The 18,712-nt window shown below is 39.7% G+C and overlaps 1 protein-coding gene across 1 annotated transcript in view; it reads left to right on the forward strand.

Annotated features, from left to right (window-relative positions):
- Nucleotides 1–18,712, forward strand: part of LOC138783329 (cytidine monophosphate-N-acetylneuraminic acid hydroxylase-like) — a 106,780-nt gene that overhangs the window by 86,744 nt on the left and 1,324 nt on the right. The window contains exons 10-13 of the mRNA XM_069957913.1: nt 7,552–7,692; nt 9,314–9,488; nt 9,978–10,094; nt 16,811–16,926. Coding sequence (XP_069814014.1) covers nt 7,552–7,692; nt 9,314–9,488; nt 9,978–10,094; nt 16,811–16,926 — 549 coding nt within the window. The remainder of the gene's footprint in view (nt 1–7,551; nt 7,693–9,313; nt 9,489–9,977; nt 10,095–16,810; nt 16,927–18,712) is intronic.

The raw sequence follows: 18,712 nt of genomic DNA on the forward strand, positions 1-18,712 counted from the left end.
ATTCTCCCCCCCGGCTTGTTCCAGCTCCCAGATGCCCTCCCGGATCTCCCTCCCTTGCTCCGTCCAGCCCGATCTGCGCCCACCCTTGATCTCCATCCCTGTGCCCCTCCTGGCCCGGTACCCCCCGCCCCCCCCGATCTCCCTCCCCTTGCTCACTCACCCCCCCCCCCCCAGAGCCGCGCAAGCGATTGTGCGGCTTTGGGGGGTTGCCATAGTAACCCAGACGCATCGGGAAGCGTCTGGGTTACTATGGTAACCCCCCTGAAGCCGCATAATGATATACAATGATCAGGCCCTTGCACTGAGGCAGGGTTCTGATCGTTTGAATGAGCAGTCAGTATAAAGTATAATGTATTACAGCACGCATCATGTGCTGTAATGCATTGTACTGTATACATGTACCTGAAAAGTAAAAAAAAAAACACAAAACACACACACACACAAATAAATAAACAAATTAAATAATTAAATAAATACATGAATAAATAAATAATTAAAATAAATAAATATAAATAAATAAATATTCACGTTCCCTATCGCCCTTTATAAATGATCCCCCTATAAATAAAGAGAGATATTTGGTATCGCCATGTCCGTAATGACCCTGTCTATTAACCTGTTACATTATTATCCTGCCTCATTAATGCCATAAAAAAACTAACCAAAATGGCAAAACGTCACATGTACCCAAAAGGTGAACCACTAAAAAAAAGCCCTCACATAACTCCATTTGGTGAAAAAATTTAAATAGTCTTACAATATGCAAGACACAAACAGTATTTATAGTATAAATGCCATAAACTATATAAGCCATATAAGCTATATAAAATGGATATCACTGTAATCGTACCGACTGCATACAAAAACAAAATGATGAAAAACAGCTGCTAAATTGTGTTTCTTATTTTAATTACAACCTCATAAAAAAATTTGATAAAAAATTGTCAGGGTGTCACATGTCCCCCAGAATGGTACCGATGGAAACGTCAACTTGTCTTACAGGAATATTTTGGCACCCCAAGGCCTTTGTCACATGATATAATGGCTAAAAAAACCCTGAAGTAAGATAAGACCCCAAAAATACACAAGGCTTCTGTCATGTCTGAGTCAGGTGATGCACTGCGGCCACATATGGGGGATTTCTAGAAACATTGAAATAAGGGAAATAAATAGTGAGTTCCATTTCTCAGTTAGTATTTGCTGTGTTAAAGGAAAAAAATGGATTAAATGGAATATATGCCAAAAAAAAAGAAAATTTTAAATTTACCCTCCAACTTCTAAAGGGTTAATACACTTATTAAATGTTACTTTGAATACTTTGAGGGGTGCAGTTTTTACAGTGGAGAGATTTATGGGGGTAACTAACATACAGGCCCCACAAATCCACTTCAGAACTGAACTGGTCCCTAAAAAAATCTGAATTTGAAATTTTCCTGAAAATTTGAAAAATTGCTGCAAAATTTCGTAGACCTGTTGTAGATGATGCAGTAATAATTAGTTCATGTGGCATGACTATTTTTCTCAGAAAAAGAGAATTTTGAATAAATAAATTTTTCTAATTTTTGCACAAATGTTTTTTTTGTTTAAGTATACCACAAACATAAAGAGTTTTTTTGTGACATATTCCTATCTCAGAATAACCATGATAGTTAAAAGCATCGCAGAGTTATAACTACATAAAGAGAGACAGGTCAGATTGTAAAAATAGGCCCTGGGCATTAAGGCCAAAAATATAATCAATCATGGTGTTGTTTTTTCGTCTTTTTGTTTACACTGTTCACCATGAGGGAACAATATTTTTTTATTTTAATAGCTCATATGATTACGCATGATACGGTCTATAATATGTTTATTTAATTTATTTTTACATGTTTTATTTATAAAATGGGAAAGGAGTTTATTTAAACTTTTGGGAAGGAGCTATGTCATGTTTTTTAAAACTTAAAAAAAATATTTAATGCTTTTTAAGTCCCCCTAGGGGACCTTAACATTTTTACATTAGACTACTGACACTGATCCCTGCTATGCCAGGACATAGCAATAATCAGTGTTATCTGTGATCATTGCATAGAGCCTGCCTGTGGCAGACTCTATGCATTAACCATCAAGCTGACTGCCGGGAAGAAGGTAAGAGACCTCTGGCAGTCAGTAAAAATGATTGGGATCCTGCATTACATTACACTGTGGGGGTCCCGATCGGACAGTGACCGGAGCCCAGCCCCTGCCACAATTTAAAATGTTGAGGCAGCTGTGGAAGGGGTTAATGGCAGCCGGTCCCCACGTGCTATGAAACTCAGCTATATATGCTCAGCTATATATGCAGTATACATTCATTTTATTTTGTTGTAATCATGCTGTAAAACTAAGCTATACTTACCAGAAATCCAGATTTAGGCCAGGTTCACAAAAAACAGAATTTTTGCTGTGATTCCTGACACTGTCAGTTTCAATAGGTGGATTTCGCTGCAAACTCTCAGCATTAAATCTGATGTGATTCCGTTACATGTGAACCCACCCTTAATCTCCTGAAGGCGGCTTTTTAGTTTAGGTGGTTGAAAAAAAGAGACTAAACACATGAAGTCTGACCAGTACAGAAAGTCACGCCTCAACGTGTCCATCAATCAAATGACTGCCTTCTCTGTGAGCGCAGATGACCTGGGAAACACGGGACTTCCTGTTTTTAGACTCTTTGGGTGGGTTCATACTATGGAATTCTCACGGACAATGTCCGCGGAATTCCGTTGTGTGTCCGCCAACTTTTGAAAGTTATAACAACAGTGACACTTTAGATGTAATCCAAACTGAACTTTAGCAGTAATTTAAGGCTGGGTTCACACTGCGTTTTTAGTATACGTTTAATGGATCCGTTTTTTTTTTAACGGACAAAAAAAATATTGTCAGCAACGTTTTTGTGTCTGTCAAAAAAAAAAAAGGATACGTTTTGATCCGTTTTTTTATAATGGAAGTCAATGGAAAAACGGATCAAAACTGATGCACACAAATGCATCCGTTTTTGCAATCCGTTTTTCATCTTTTTTTTTTTTTTTTCAAAAAATGGATGAGAAAAACGGATTGCAAAAACCCACTGTGAACCCAGCCTAAAAGTAAAAGCTGCATTCTTAATGACAAACCTCCATTCAATGGTGGGAATTAATAAAAAATGGCAAGTTTTTGTAATGTTAACTTTTGTGCATGTATCACAAAAGTTGGTGGACACCACAGAAAAGGATCATTGAGGCAGTGTCAATCAACCTGTTGAAGCATAAGCTATACTAAATTAAAGAAAATAAACTAACAAGTTTTGGTATAGGTATAACACAGTGAACCTCAACATGGTAATGCAAAATATAACAAGATACACCATAGCTACTTCTCTATGGGGTGAGTAAGGGAGACATGGGCTATGTCTTGCCCACTTACCCCAGAGAGCAGTAACTATGGTGTATCTTGAGGTTGTATTTTGCATTCCCATGTTGGCTCTTTGTTTTTTGATGTGATTGCATTTGCAGGTTGATTATATTGCATATTGAGGGTTTTTGGAGCCATCTAGTGGTCGAGTCTACCTATTGTCTTTCTTTTAACTGTACTACTCTCTTTTAGGCTATGTGCACACTACGTATGAGACCGTCCGTTCCGTGACCACGGCCGGTCTCTAGCCTGATCATCTCGGCCAGTACTTAAGTACCGGCCGGATTATCTTTCCAGCCGCAGAGCTTTGATGAGCTTACCATAGCACACAGTGAAGCAAGCGGCCGGAGCCACTCGCTTCACTGTGTGAACTGACAGGTCTTTCTGCGGCCGGAATTCACTAACTGACCTGTCAGTTATTTGCGGGGCCGCACAGATCCCGGCCGGAGCGTATACGATGTGTGTACGCTCCGGCCGGGATGCCATTGCTTAATAGGCTGTGTTCCACTGCACAAAAACTACGGCCGTTGTTGCCATCGGCAACAACGGCCGTAGTTTTGCTTAGTGTGAACATTGCCTTAAACTTTATGGAGGGGAGTGAGGTTCACTATGTTATACCTATACCAGTCTTTTGAAAATGTGTTTTTAAGTGTTTTTAGCATGTGAGTCTTTTGCTATGTGTGTCCAATAAAGAAATTGCTCATTTTTCTTACACCTATTTGGATGTGCAATGTACAGTATTTATACTTGTTGGGTTTTTTTTTTTTAATTTGGTATAACTTTTGTGCATGTGGCATAGGGAATTAAACAGGGAATTAAACTGGCAATTAAACAGACCACTTTCTAGCTGGTCCATTAAAAGCCTTGTTTATGCTACACTATTGGCATAATACTCATTTTATAGTGTAACTGTTTGTTTGTTTTATTTTTTTCAGAAATCAATATTACAACCAATTTTAAGAAACTGTGTAATAGGTTTTATTAGGCAAAAAAAGCATCTTTCTTTACTCAAAAATCTGTTTCCCATCCTCCCCCCTTATAGTTTCATTATCAGACAAAACCGTCATCATAACAGAGAAGCAAAGTTAAGACAGGTTTGCTGAGTCCCATTATAACATAGAAGGGGGAGGGGCTGAGGGGGAGGATTGAGCAGGAAGAGCAGACAGGTGGCCCTGCTGTTTAGAGACTGTCTGGGCAGATAAAACGCTGGATTCAGAGGTCGAAAAGGTCAGTGCTAGTCTGGGAACTCAGTGGAAGAAGATTGCAGGATGATATGCTCCTCCCCCCTCCATAGAGGAAAATGGACACAGAAACCCTTCTTCTTCTAAAGTGAGGGGGGAGGCTGAAAAAACGCTTTTTGAGTACAGAAGGAAACTCTTTTGCATGCACAATATATGTATATGTATATACAACGTTTATTACCTCTAGAGCCTACTCTCATTGTACAGTATTATTTGGAAACCAGCAGTGCTGGTTATCTGTTCCTTTGTGCTGTGTTTTCTGGATAACTGCCACTGCAGTTTTTGAGCCAGAAGTGGATTCAAAAGAAATAGTAAATATTGAAGAAGTACTTCTACTTCTCCTCCCTGCTAGATTCACTTATGGCTTTGGCCCAAAAACTGCAGTGGCAGTTTTCCAAAATACAGCTGCTGTGTATGACTCAAGCCTTAAAGCGACTCTATACCCACAATCTGACCCCCCCCCCCCCCCCCCAAACGCTTGTACCTTCGGATAGCTGCTTTTAATCCAAGATCTATCCTGGGGTCTGTAGGCAGGTGATGCAGTTATTGTCCTAAAAACAACTATTAAACTGGCAGCCCCGTGCCCAACCAGATTGTGTATGCATTAGGCTGGTACACCCTCTCTGTCCCTCCTCCCCGCCCTCCTCATCATTAGGAATGCTCCAGGCAGATTGTCTCCTTAATCAACTGTGTGAATACTGAACATGGGCTGGATTGTTAAGGCACCTGTGTAAAGTTCAGACAGGAGAAAATGTTCCAGTGGCATTCCTAATGATGAAGAGGGTGGGGCGGAGGGACAGATAGGTTGTGCCAGCCTAATGCATACACAATCTAGGCCATGGGGCTGCCAGTTTAAAGGTTGTTTTTTAGGACAATAACTGCATAGCAGCTATCCAAAGGTACAAGTGGTTTGGGGGGGGGGCAGATTGTGGGTACAGAGTCACTTTAAAGAGTGCTTGTCATTATAAATAACTTTTGACTTGTCATCAGGAATAACTTGTAGAGATGGAAGACTCCTACAGCTTTCAAAATATCATCAAAGTTTGAGCTTTATTACATCAGGTCCAAAAAATGCAAAACAGCAATTTTTTTGTACCAGATGTTGTAATAAAGCTCGAACCTTTGTGATATCTCAGAAGCTGTGGGAGTCTTCCACCTCTACATGTTGTTCCTGGGTCCACACTGGGATTGTGGACTCTCCTGCAGGCATCCACTATAAACTAAGCATTTGTGGACTATATACCCTCGTGCTTTTTGATCTCATCTTTTGTTTTGTCATCAGGCATGTCAAAAGTTAGTGATCGCAGCGTTTCTCACTGCTGAGACTTGCTACGATACAAAGAAACCGCCAGGGAGATAGCGGCGGCAGCAATGCACTTGACCCCCACCCACTAGTAATTACTAGTAATTACAACACTTTAGTCCCATTATAATCAATAAAGCTATTAGGGCCCTTTTACACAGAAAGATTACACTGGCCAACAAATTTTCAAAAGTTGTTAGGTTCCGAAATAGATAAAAATTATCTATTTCTTAATGATTTTTATGTGCGGTATTCAAATATCACAAGGAAAAATGTTAATTGGCTCTAGTTTCTATGATATGGAAAAGTTCGCATGTTACTGTTTTGTGAATTGTATAGAATACAGTATAATAGCCGACATATTTATTACTTCTTCAATCATAAGGAAGCACGTTTACTGTTCATAAACTTTTGAAAAATATTCATAGGAAACTTAGTTCTATCTGAAATCAACTACAATTTACAGGCATATCTTAAGAATTTTTACAAATTAATTATGTTTATTGAACCCTGGAATGTAGGTCCTTATTCAATGGCTTCTTGGTGCATTTACACGTCTTTTGCATTCATACATGGGATTGTCTCGGATAACTGTCCAACAGTAATCTGCAAGCATTGATGGGTTCCATTGAAGCTAGGTTTTTTTTGCAATCCGTTTTTTTTTCCATCCATTTGGATGCATTTGTGTGCATCTGTTTTGATCCATTTTTCCATTGACTTTCATTGTAAAAAAAAAACAAAAAAACGGATCTGTTTTTTTTTAATGGACACAAAAACGTTGCTGACACTACTTTTGTGTCCGTCAAAAAAACGGATCCGTTTTGATCCGTTTTTTTTTTTTTTATAATGGAAGTTAATGGAAGGATGGATGCACACAGTTGCATACTTTTTTTTTCATCCGTTTTTTTGCAAAAAAAACGGATTTCAAAAACGCAGTGTGAACCTAGCCGTACCCTGATACCTTTTTTTCCATGTTGGTCATTCTAAGGGCCCTTTTACACAGAAAGATTATCTGACAGATTATCTGCCAAAGATTTTAAGCCAAGGCCAGGACTGGATTTGAAAAGAGGAGAAATCTCAGGCTTTCATGTATGACCTGATCTCTTTTTATAGTCTGTTCCTGGTTTTGGCTTCAAATCTTTGGCAGATAATCTGTCAGATAATCTTTCTGTGTAAAAGGGCCCTTAGTAAGAATTAACAGAATTAGTGAGCCATGCTCTTACCTGTATCTTTGCATGCCTGATGACATGTCAAAAGTTATTTTTAATGACAGGTACTCTTTAAAGGGGTTATCCAGCGCTACAAAAACATGGCCACTTTCCCCCTACTGTTGTCTCCAGTTTGAGTGGGGTTTTGAAACTCTGTTCCATTGAAGTAAATGGAACTTAATTGCTAACCACACCTGAACTGGAGACAACAGTAGGGGGAAAAGTGGCCATGTTTTAGTGGTTAACCCCTTTAAAGCTTTTTAAAATGAATGTTTTATCTAAGTAAGGAGAGATGTAGTCACTACTAAAAATGTGTTCTATGTACAGAGAAAAAGTGGTATAGTGCTAACATATATCCAACAAGTTGTTTGTGTCTTTGCTTCTAAAACAGATACATTAAAGAAACTAACTTAAAGAACGATGCTGCATCACTTAATCGGCTTATTACTAAATTGTCAAATGTTATTACATGGACACCAAAGCCAGGAGATATACTAGATGTTGGGAGGTTATTGAAAGACCCAAATGACAGGTGAATATCCAGCCTCTTTATTAACAATTAAAGGGAACGTCTCTTCTATTGAGAACTTCTATTGATAATGCAGTCCAATCTGCAGACATGGTGGTATAAAACAGGGGGACTGAGCAGACTGGTATATAGCTTGTGGAAGGATTTCAAGGATAACTTTTAATTTATTAATGTAAATTTTTATTCTGGCTAAGTAGTAAAGTAGGTGTACCTGCTCAGGGCAGGGGCAGCCGCATTACAAGTGCCAACAGACCCCCCCCCCCCCCCCCCCGTATCAGCAGACCCCAGACTAGTGAACCCCCCCCTTCCCCCGGGTGCCTGAGCTGCACGGAGAGGAGGTGCATCACCTCCCATGATGTGCCGTTTCCCGGTCTCTCTCTTCTTCCACTGAACAGATGTACTGCAGCGGAAAAGGAGAGAGAGTGCCAGCAGCCCCGTCCTATGTGCTGTAGATAAGGCTGCTGGCACTTCTGATGGGGGTAGTTTGGGGGGAGGGTCACTGGTCTGGGGTCTGCTGTCGGGGGGGGGGGGGGGGGGATGGCAGCCGCACCACAAGTGCCAGCAGCTTCGTCCTATGTGCCGTGGACAGAGCTGCTGGAATTTGTGATAGTTATTCTTACAATGTAATTTCTCCATATACTGCGCCCCCTGCTGGACACTTCATGTAAATTACACATGATTCGTGACGTCACGGTTTTTAGAGGAATTGAACCCTGCCTGATCTATTTTATGTGCATTTCCCATATTAGTGTATATTAAGAATTTGTCTAACTTTCCTTATGTAATAACATATTAAAAAATACATTTTGCCCTTTATCCTTTAATATAAGCTCTTAACATGGATATTAACATGGAACCACGATTAAATACAATTAAATTTACAGGGGTAGACCAGTTAAGTCTAAAAGTCAAATAAACTTAATAATTTACAATGGTACACATGTTACAAAATAATGTTCCTCCTTTTTCATGCTGTTTTGCTATTAGCATAGTAATGCCCCCTGCGTAGACTCACAGCTACAATATACAGACTGCTGAGCAAATATAATCAAACTTATTGTTTTTGATTAAAAATCAGAACATCCTTTGCTGTCATTTTGGATTATTAAAGGATAATTTTATCACAGGTGCACATAGACAGCTATAATAATATGGTAAGAGGGGATTTATAAGATTAAAAAAAGGGTCTTTTTTTAGCAATAGTGCCACTTTTGTCCATAGGTTGTGACTAGTGTTGAGCCTATGGCTCTATCCATGTTTCCAGAACTCCCTAGGGAGGCATCCAACTTCACAATTAACAACGGGAATCAAATGCAGAGCGTTCGGGCATGGAGAATGTTGCCGAAAGCGAACAGTTCGACCAGTCTGCTCAACACTAGTTGTGACTAATATTGTAACTCAAACTAGAAGTCTTCTAAAGTGAACTAACTAGCATACTAACATTTATGCCAAATAACAGGAAAAATTGTTATAGTATAATATCTATGTATATGTTAGCTTTCATTTTAACATTGTTATTATGCCCAGTTTTACTGCTTAATTATGGTAGTAGAAATCCTGAATAATACTGTGAACTTTCATATACTGATGAACTTACACTTGATTTGATGCTTTATTGTCCTAGCGATGGCATTGTTTCACCTCCATCAGGAACAAAAGTTTTGAAGGATACTTGGGAATTCGATACATACCTAGATGCTATTTCTGTTTCATTTAAAGATGAGATCTTCACCTACCCATCCTGGGTTAAAGAGTATTTCACCTGGGCTGGATTCAAAAACTACAATCTTGTAGTTAGGGTAAGCATGTAGAATAAAAAAAAATGGGATTTACATAAAGAGGTATGAGGCCACATATATACATAATTTAAAAAATGTTATTGGGGTTCAACATGTAAATGAATAAACACAATGGGCAGCCATTCACTGACCGATATGGGTCACTGCTATGGCCAGCGATTGCTGAGCAGGCATGTCTTGCAGGGTCAAAATATCAGAGAAAGTGGTTAGCTGTGGGACCAGGCATTTTCAAAAGGGCAGTGGCGGGGAACATCCCTGATATTACTTACATATTGAATTACTGCTCCATGAAGATGATCACTTAACTGTGTAGGTTTTTACAATATGAAAAACTTTGGTGTCATTCAGCTGACATTTATCCCCTTGGTTCTGCTACAATTCCTCTGATACATAGACACTGGCATTATCTGACTTCTGAGAGTTCCTATTTTGTTCATTTCCCTGTATAATAATATACAGTGACACGCAGTATATTTCCTTTATACACAGATGATCGAAACTGATGAAGATTTTCATGACCTACCCGGAGGTTATAACTACTTGGTAGACTTCTCTGACTTGTCTTTTCCTGCTGAAAGACCTTGCCGTGACCATTCATATGAAGAGGTGAGTTGGAATCCTTCCTTTATTTTTACTATTATTTTTATTTTAGGTCGCTCTCAGCAGGTAGCTAATTTTGGTCTTAAAGTGACTGTGTACTCACAATCTGCCCACCCCAAATTATTCTAGATGTAATGTGACCAAAAAATCTGCATGTTGGAGGCTTTTTGTGCCTGTGCCGTTTACCATGTGAGAATAGGAATTTAATATTTTGGCGATTTGGCAATACCAAATATGTTTATTTTTTTTACACTATTTTGTACTACCCCAGGAGACTTCTATGAGCAATGCACTGATTGCTCAAAGAGATCAATGTTGTACATATGTACTGCATTGATTTATGTTATCTGGGATAGATTGTTAGGCTTCCAAAGAAAAAAAGTGAATGGATCCAGCACTTCCAAAAGAAAAATAAATGCTGCTAAAACTTCTTGCTTTATTTCATCCTGATTAAAAAGCTGTAGTGCACTACTGGGAGTGCGGTGGCTGGACGACGCGTTTTGTGCATGCGCGCTTAATCATGTCAGACATGGAAGCGTGTGGAAGCTCTTTAAGTTAGCGGGCCGGCTACCCAGGATCCGTGCACCCCCTCCTCATTCAGTTAAATGTCCGGGACTAGGACAGGTGAGCTGACATCCATTTTTATATCTTTGTATGTTACTAGATTGTTAGGGTCTGCCAAAGGCCAAGCAAGGACCAGCATCAGCGCGGCAATGAGTCCCATGCTGACAAGTATAACGTGCATGTCCTTTACCTTAGGGCTGGGCGGTATACCGCAAAAATACCGATACCGTCACTGGCGTCGGTTAACCGACCTCAACTCTGCCAGGACGGTATCTGCGGTATTTTTCCTCCCCTCACCCGACGGCTGCTTGCTCTGCTCCCCTCAGGCTTCCTCGCGTCCCTCTTCCTCCGCTGCCTGGCCTGGGTAAAACTATTCTGCTGTCTGAGGGGGGCGTGCGCCATGTGTGACGCTCGGCTCAGGACACTGATAACAGTGCTGCTGGGGGTAAGGAAGAAGGCTGGAGATGTGACAGGCTGTTTTCAGGTAGCAGCTCCCCCTCCAGTGTGTGCTCATCGCTGCTGCCGGACGGCTCTGGAAGCTGCACTCACAGCGAGCCGTGGCCCCCCCTCTCCCTCACATACAGTGGCTGCAGGGGGTCAGGTATAGGTCAGCACATCCTCCCTCCACCGGGCACCGCACTCTGTCCCGCGCAGGAATCCTCGGCGCCCGTTATCATTTGTCAGTGTTGGAAGCAGCCGTGTGCGACGCTCTGCCCGGGACACTGACAGCAGATATATGTGACAGGGAGAATTCCTGTGCGGGAGAGAGAGAGCGGTGCCCGGGGGAGCAAGGAGGTGCCGACCCCATACCTGACCCCAACTGTATGTGCTGGGAGGGGGGGTCAGGGCAGAACAGCAGGTAAAATAGATAGATTGATATGAGAGAAATTAGATAGATTATAGATAGATAGATAGATAGATAGATAGATAAGAGATAGATATATGAGACATATCTATCTCCCTATCTATCTATCTATCTATCTATCTATCTATCTATCTATCTATCTATCTCTCCATCCATCCCTCCATCTCCTATCTATCTAGTATCTACTATCTATATATCATCTATCTCCTGTCTATATAAAATCTATCTATCTATATTAGATCGATAGATTATATATAGATAGGAGATAAAGATATGAGAGAGGAGATATATTATAGATAGAAGATATACAGATCGTAGATAGATACAAGATAGACAGATAGGACTTCTATCGATATACTGTATAATCTATCTATAATATATCTCCTCTCTCTAATATCTATCGATCGTTGATCGATAGATAGCTATAGCAAACAATATAGGCAGCACTGTGGGTGCCAGCAGACAAATCCTAGACCTTGGATCAAATCAGCTAGTAAAAAATACTCTGCAGCACTCTGATGGTAGTACAAATGTGGAAATGTGGATTTATTCCATAAAATGATGTGCAGCAAACTTTATAAGTAAACCACAGGGTTCTGGCATCTCCTATGTCTCCTAAGTGCCACTTGAAAATGGCATAGGAGACGCCGAAACGTCGTGTTTCAAATGGGTGTGGTTTTCAAAAGGGGGCGTGTCAATTATCGCTCAATTTATCGTTACCGCGGCAATATGTACGATAAACCGCGATATTAATTTAGGCCATTATCGCCCAGCCCTACTTTACCTCAAAAAAGAATGTAGACATACAATTCGATGTATCTGTTCACTTCTACAGTACAACGTATGCACAAAGTGTGTCCTTTGGGTGCACATTTTGCTTATAATTAGAAATTAGCAACCTTCATTTTGCAAGGTTATCGAATTTTGGGTCAAACTCGTTAAGATTCGCAAATTGAATTTTAACAAATTTCAATACAGCTGTCGAACTATAGTAGCTACAATACTGGGAGTATTACAAAATGATGAATTTGCTAACAAATATTCTTGTAAAAGTGTCAAAAATTGGAAAATCACAATTTAAAAAAAGTGTCAATCAGCCAGTCAATCATTTAGTTTCAGCCATGGACAGTCGTGGACCTTGGTGGAACAGTGGCATAAAATATATAAACTTTCTAATAAACCATTTAACACGTTCCAATCCCCCTTCTAGTACCCTATCACCTCCTCTTGTGTGGCACCCTTTGTATCCCCATTTAGTTTAAGTGGCACCAATATAAGTACCAACTTCATTTTGATTTCAATTGATTTTTTACTTTATTTTAATGTAGATGTAGTGTGACCCATTACTAAAGAAAATGAATTTTTAGAACACAGTAGGAGTGGAAGGCTACCACTGATTATGTAAGACACACTCGGTTCAGTAATGAAACCCAACTTGTATAACACAGTAGGAGTGGAGTGTGACCCCTGTAAGGCGCACACTCAATTCACTGATCCCAGTAAATTGATATAAATTAATAGGAGTTAACAGGAGTTTACAGTGCCCAGTGAGTGAATAATGTGGATTGTGTCTTCACTGGTCCCAGTGAATTCCTCTAGGCACTCAATTACTTGGTAAACTGGACATTTGGTTGACAGCTCCAACAAATAATCATCCACAATCAGCCCTCCAATCCTTTCCTCTCCTCCTTGTCCCTGTATCGCTCTGTTAGTCTCTCCCTGCTCTGCTCTAACTGCCTGCTGTGATTCTGTTCTCTCCTCCACACACAGGCGACTGGCCACCTACGGAATGGAATCGCCTTATATAGAGGGGTAGGGGGAGGTGCTGACATCACAGAGGAGCCTGCAGCCGATTGGACGGGCACCAGGGATTATGGTTAATCCCTTTCTCCTGCCCAGTGACGCTCCTGACAGCTAAAGTGAGGCTGCACTTTTGTTTCCTTAAAAAATGGGGGGGAATTTGCATCGCAGAACGAAGCGACTATACAGCCCGATTTGCAGTAAATCTTGCTTTGATGGATTTGCTATGCTCATCTCTACTAATAATGAGTGGTTATTCTTTTCTAACAAAGTATGCAAAAGCACGGTTGAAACGATTTTGTATACTTTATAAAGAAGGATGCAAGATGTATAGTTGTTTTTAACATTGCAGTTTATAGGCAACGTATGAGAGACATCTGCACGATGTATGTAATGGATACGTCAAAAGAAAGTAGATGTATGGTAAATAAGTACAGTACATACATTTTGGAACAACTTCTACTGGCTACTGTCACTGTATGGCAAAAGACAATGGGGGACATTTATGAAGTCTGGCATTTTTTATGCCGAGCTTAAAAATGTCCCCACAGCTCCAGAGCTCAGGGTATTTATGTAGAGGCGTATCGCCTTCACATGATCCCGACTGCACTGAGCCTCTCCGTGCGAAAATTTTGAAACCTACGCGAGCTCAGAGTTGACGTAGGTTTCAGTATAATTTTTCGTAACGAAAAATGATAAATGCAGCGGACCCAGAGTCCGTATCCCCCGTTTCGCTCCCTCCACACCCCCTCCCCGCCCCAATGGCGAAGGTGGCGTAAAATGGCCAGATGCTAATATTTTATTCGCAAGACGGCCATTGGCGAATAAATTAATTAGCATCTGGCCATTTTACGACAAAAAATACAACTTTTTAGTTTAATAACTTTCCCCCAATATGTGAACATATCCTTGGAAGCAAAGAACCACTTGATTTTAAGGCCTTCTTTTCCTAACTGTGCTTTTTTTACACACCAAATTGGGTTTGCAAGTTGAAGTGCCAAAACATAAATGCCCTTTAAATGAACTTTTGATTCTAACAGACGTTTCACAGTTAGGCTGGGTTCACACACAGTATATTTCAGTCAGTATTTTGCAACCTCAACCAGGAGTGGACTGAAAACACAGAAAGGCTCTGTTCACACAATGTTGAAATTGAGTGGATGGCTGCCATATGTGAACAGAGCCTTTCTGTGTTTTCAATCCACTCCTGGTTTTAGTTGCAATATGAGGACCAAAATACTGACTGAAATATACTGTGTGTGAACTCAGCCTGAGGGCTCTGTCCACACAATGTTGAAATTGAGTGGATGGCCGGCATATAACAGTAAATAACTGCCATTATTTCAATATAACAGCCGTTGTTTTAAAATAACAGCAAATATTTGCCATTAAATGGCGGCCATCCACTCAATTTCAACATTGTGTGAACAGAGCCTTTCTGTGTTTTCAATCCACTCCTGATTTTGGTTGCAATATGAGGACCACAATACTGACTGAAATATACGTAGTGTGAACCCAGCCTTAGACTGTCAGTCTGTTTTAGAATTAGTTGTAAAAATCTAAAGTTTTCTAATATAGGTAGGCTAGGTAGGCTAGGTTCACACTGTTTTTTCATCCATTTTGTGCATGTTAAATAAAAAAAAAGATGCGTTTTGATCTTTTTTTTTTTTTTATAATGGAAGTCAATGGAAAAACTCATAAAATGGCATTTCAATCAGATTTTGTTTTTTTTTTTAAAAATGGATGAAAAAGACAGATGAAAAAAAAAATAGTATGAACCCAGCCATAGTTTTATATCATATTTTCTTATTTTTACAAACAACACAGAAGAATTAGCACTTAGATGACATTGTGTAACAATTTTTTATGTGTAGTTTCGGCTCACTGCAGGGTTCAGAAAGAGAAAGAACACTATTTTGTATATTCAGCAAACATTTAGTAGAAAATTCACATTTTCTTCAGTAAACATTTTTGCCTCAAAATTCCTCATTCCCACTAGTGGAAAAATGCACCCAAAAATGTGTTAATAAATTTATCCTGATTATGGTAGCATAATTGACATGAGTGGGTGTTTAGAGGCACAAAGTTGGTATATCTAGGTCGTACTTGAGAATAGTAAGCTTTTTTCATTGGTTGTCCAGACTAGGTAGAATCTGCATATTGGTCATCTTGTTCTGAGTTGTCATGCACTGTCACCGCAGCATTTTGCATGATAGGGCTATATCTGCACTTGCATATCATGTGCAGAAATATAGCAACTATGATAGGAATTTGCAGAAATACAGTCTTATGGTCACAACATTTTTATTGTCTAACAATTTTTTCAGTTCATGGATCAGTTTTACTTACAAGTCATAGGTTGCCTGAAGGGTGCCAGCTTCTCACGAATGCTGGCAAACATCTATATGTCATATTGGGAGGAGGTTGTCCAGTACAGTGTCCACAATTCATACCAGATATTTATCTTGTGGTATGGAAGGTACATTGAAGACCTCCTTCTAATATTGGTGGGCACCGTGAGTGAGGTCTGGAATTTTGTTCAAGTTATTAATGCCAACAATCTGAATTTAAAATTCACTTATCAATATAAATGTTATTCCATCTCGTTCGTGGATGTCCAACTTTCCTTCTAGGGGAATAAAATACATACCAGGTTATACAAGAAACCCAGCTAAGGAAACAGCATTTTACATGCCCGTAGTAGCCATCCTGCTCATGTAACTAGAAAACTCCCTATTGGAGAATTGCAAAAATATTTCTGTATTCCAGGTTTTCCTGGACTCCTTGTAAGTGAGTGATGTGGTCAGCATTAGGTATACTCCCCTGTGTTTGGGGCTTTCATTTACCTTGGTGATCATTCACATATATAAGAATGTAACTTCTCATTTTGTACTTGCCATGATTAAGGGGCCAGTCCCCGCAATGCGTCAGAGTGCTTTCAATTCATTCAGTACTTTTAAGATGTTTGGAAATAAAGTCGTAAACCTTTATGGAGTTGTGGACTTAATATTGTAACTTAATTTGCAGTGCTCCTATGGTGTGAATACAGTGGACGTTCCCCAGAAGTAACCATATTTTAAACTAAACCCCTCAAAGTCCCCTAGATCTCCCTAGGCTGTAAAAAAGAAAGTTTAAAATGTTTAAAAAATATAAAAATAAAAATAAATGTACATATTAAAAGATTTTTGAGGTGATCTGGCAATTCTGGAGTGCTTTTTTATTTTTTATTTTTTTTTACCAAGCTGTATAAAAATAATGGGTTATTGTTAAAAAAAAAAGATTTGCATTAATATAGGGATTAATTGGGACAGGGCATTTTTTCCTTATATTTTTTATTAAAATTTTCTACCTTTTTTTACTTATTTTCTCTTTTTTGTCTCCCTAGGGGACTTGGCGCAATCACCTAATCGCTAATTTAGCACACAGCAGTACATCTTTTATACAAATTAATGACAATCCAATACTAACAGTACAATTTTCTATTTTACAACAGATAAGAACACGTGCTACTGTCATGAGACATGTAGTAAAGAATGGCCTTCTATGGGACGATTTGTACATTGGATTCCAAACCCGAATCCAACGGGACCCAGACATCTACCATCATCAGTATGTTTTCTGATTCTACCATAAAAAAAGCGTGCTTTATTTAACCTTGGACGGGGAGGGGGGATCCCAGCCCAGTCAGGAGGCACGTTTTTGTGTAATACAATGGGAATAAACCCTTATGCCTATGGTTCCCTGCGGACTAAAACTTAGCTTTTATTGTTACTTTAAAATAACTATAATGTGCTCAATCTACAGTGATAGTAAAGTTTTAAAATAGATCCAGGTGTTGGTTACCTGTGGGCTCCAATGGACTACACACACATGTATACGGCAGACAAGTGGTTAACAATAGCAGCACCTCGGCCGTTGGTGCTAGACTGATGAACTTTCGTTCTATCGACTTACTGTTACTTAGTGACGAGTGATAAGCAAAACACACCCGCCACTCTAACCACTATTAGTCCCCGTATACTATTCCGGTATTTCCCGGAGCTAACAGATAAGTCCCATCTGGGAATAGAGCCAGTACGCTCACTACATGCGGTTTTGTATACGCATATCCACATCCATAGCCCACACCAACCACCCGGATCTAAGTAAAATCTGCCCATCTGACATGTTTCGCTGATAACTCATCAGCTTTTTCAAAGAGTTGGCAATCTAACCCTCTGCTATCGCCGACTGTCTCTTATAGGAGCGCCGATACTTTGAACAGGAACAGCCGGACAGCCCATTTGTATCACGGAGCCAATGTTTAGCTCTCGTGTGTGTTTAATTTTCATTGGAAGTTAGAGCCCAGTGACGTCAGCTTTCCAGTATACGTCACAGAGGTAGGAGGTTCCAATCTAGCGTCTCACGCATATCTTCCCACTTAGTTCTTTTTGAATGAAGATGCATCTGCGCATGACATGTCACTTAGAAATTTAATGAAAGATGTAATCAGTGCGCATGTCCGGGGACTTAGTCACAACTGCTCAAGATCGTGCCATACTGCGCATGTCTTTAGACTTAGACTTGTGTATAATTTAGACTTGTGCAATCTTATTTTATTAAATAAATCAGTCGTGGTACAGTGAAGGTAACAGTTCAGGAGTGCATTGAAAACACAGAAAGGCTATGTTCACACACTGTTTAAATTGAGTGGAAGGCCACCATTTAACGGCAAATAATTACCGTTCTTTTAAAACAACAGCTGTTTTGAAATAACAGCCGTTATTTGCCGTTAAGTGGTGGCCATCCACTCAATTTCAACAGTGTGTGAACATAGCCTTTCTATGTTTTCAATCCACTAGTAGTTTGCAAAATGTTGGGCAAAAATACTTTGTGGGAACATGGCCTAATGGTGCGTTTACACAGACAGATTTATCTGACAGATTTTTTAGGCCAAAGCCAGGAGCAGACTATAAACAGAGAAGAGGTCATAAAGGAAAGACTGAGATTTCTCCTCTTTCCAAATCTATTCCTGGCTTTGGCTTCCAAAATCTGTTAGATAAATCTGTCTGTGTAAACGCACCATAAGGCTGCGTTTACACTACGTATATTTCAGTCAGTATTGCAACCAAAACCAGGAGTGGATTAAAAACACAGAAAGGATCTGTTCACACAATGGTGAAATTGAGTGGATAGCCGCCATATAACAGTAAATAACTGCCATTATTTCAATATAACAGCCGTTGTTCTAAAATAACAGCACATATTTGCCATTAAATGATGGCCATCCACTCAATTTCAACATTGTGTGAACAGTTCCTTTCTGTGTTTTTAATCCACTCCTGGTTTTGGTTGCAATACTGACTGAAATATACTGACTGAAATATACAGTACATATACTGACTGAAATATACGT

This window comes from Dendropsophus ebraccatus, chromosome 2 (assembly GCF_027789765.1).
Source record: "Dendropsophus ebraccatus isolate aDenEbr1 chromosome 2, aDenEbr1.pat, whole genome shotgun sequence".
Taxonomy (NCBI): domain Eukaryota; kingdom Metazoa; phylum Chordata; class Amphibia; order Anura; family Hylidae; genus Dendropsophus; species Dendropsophus ebraccatus.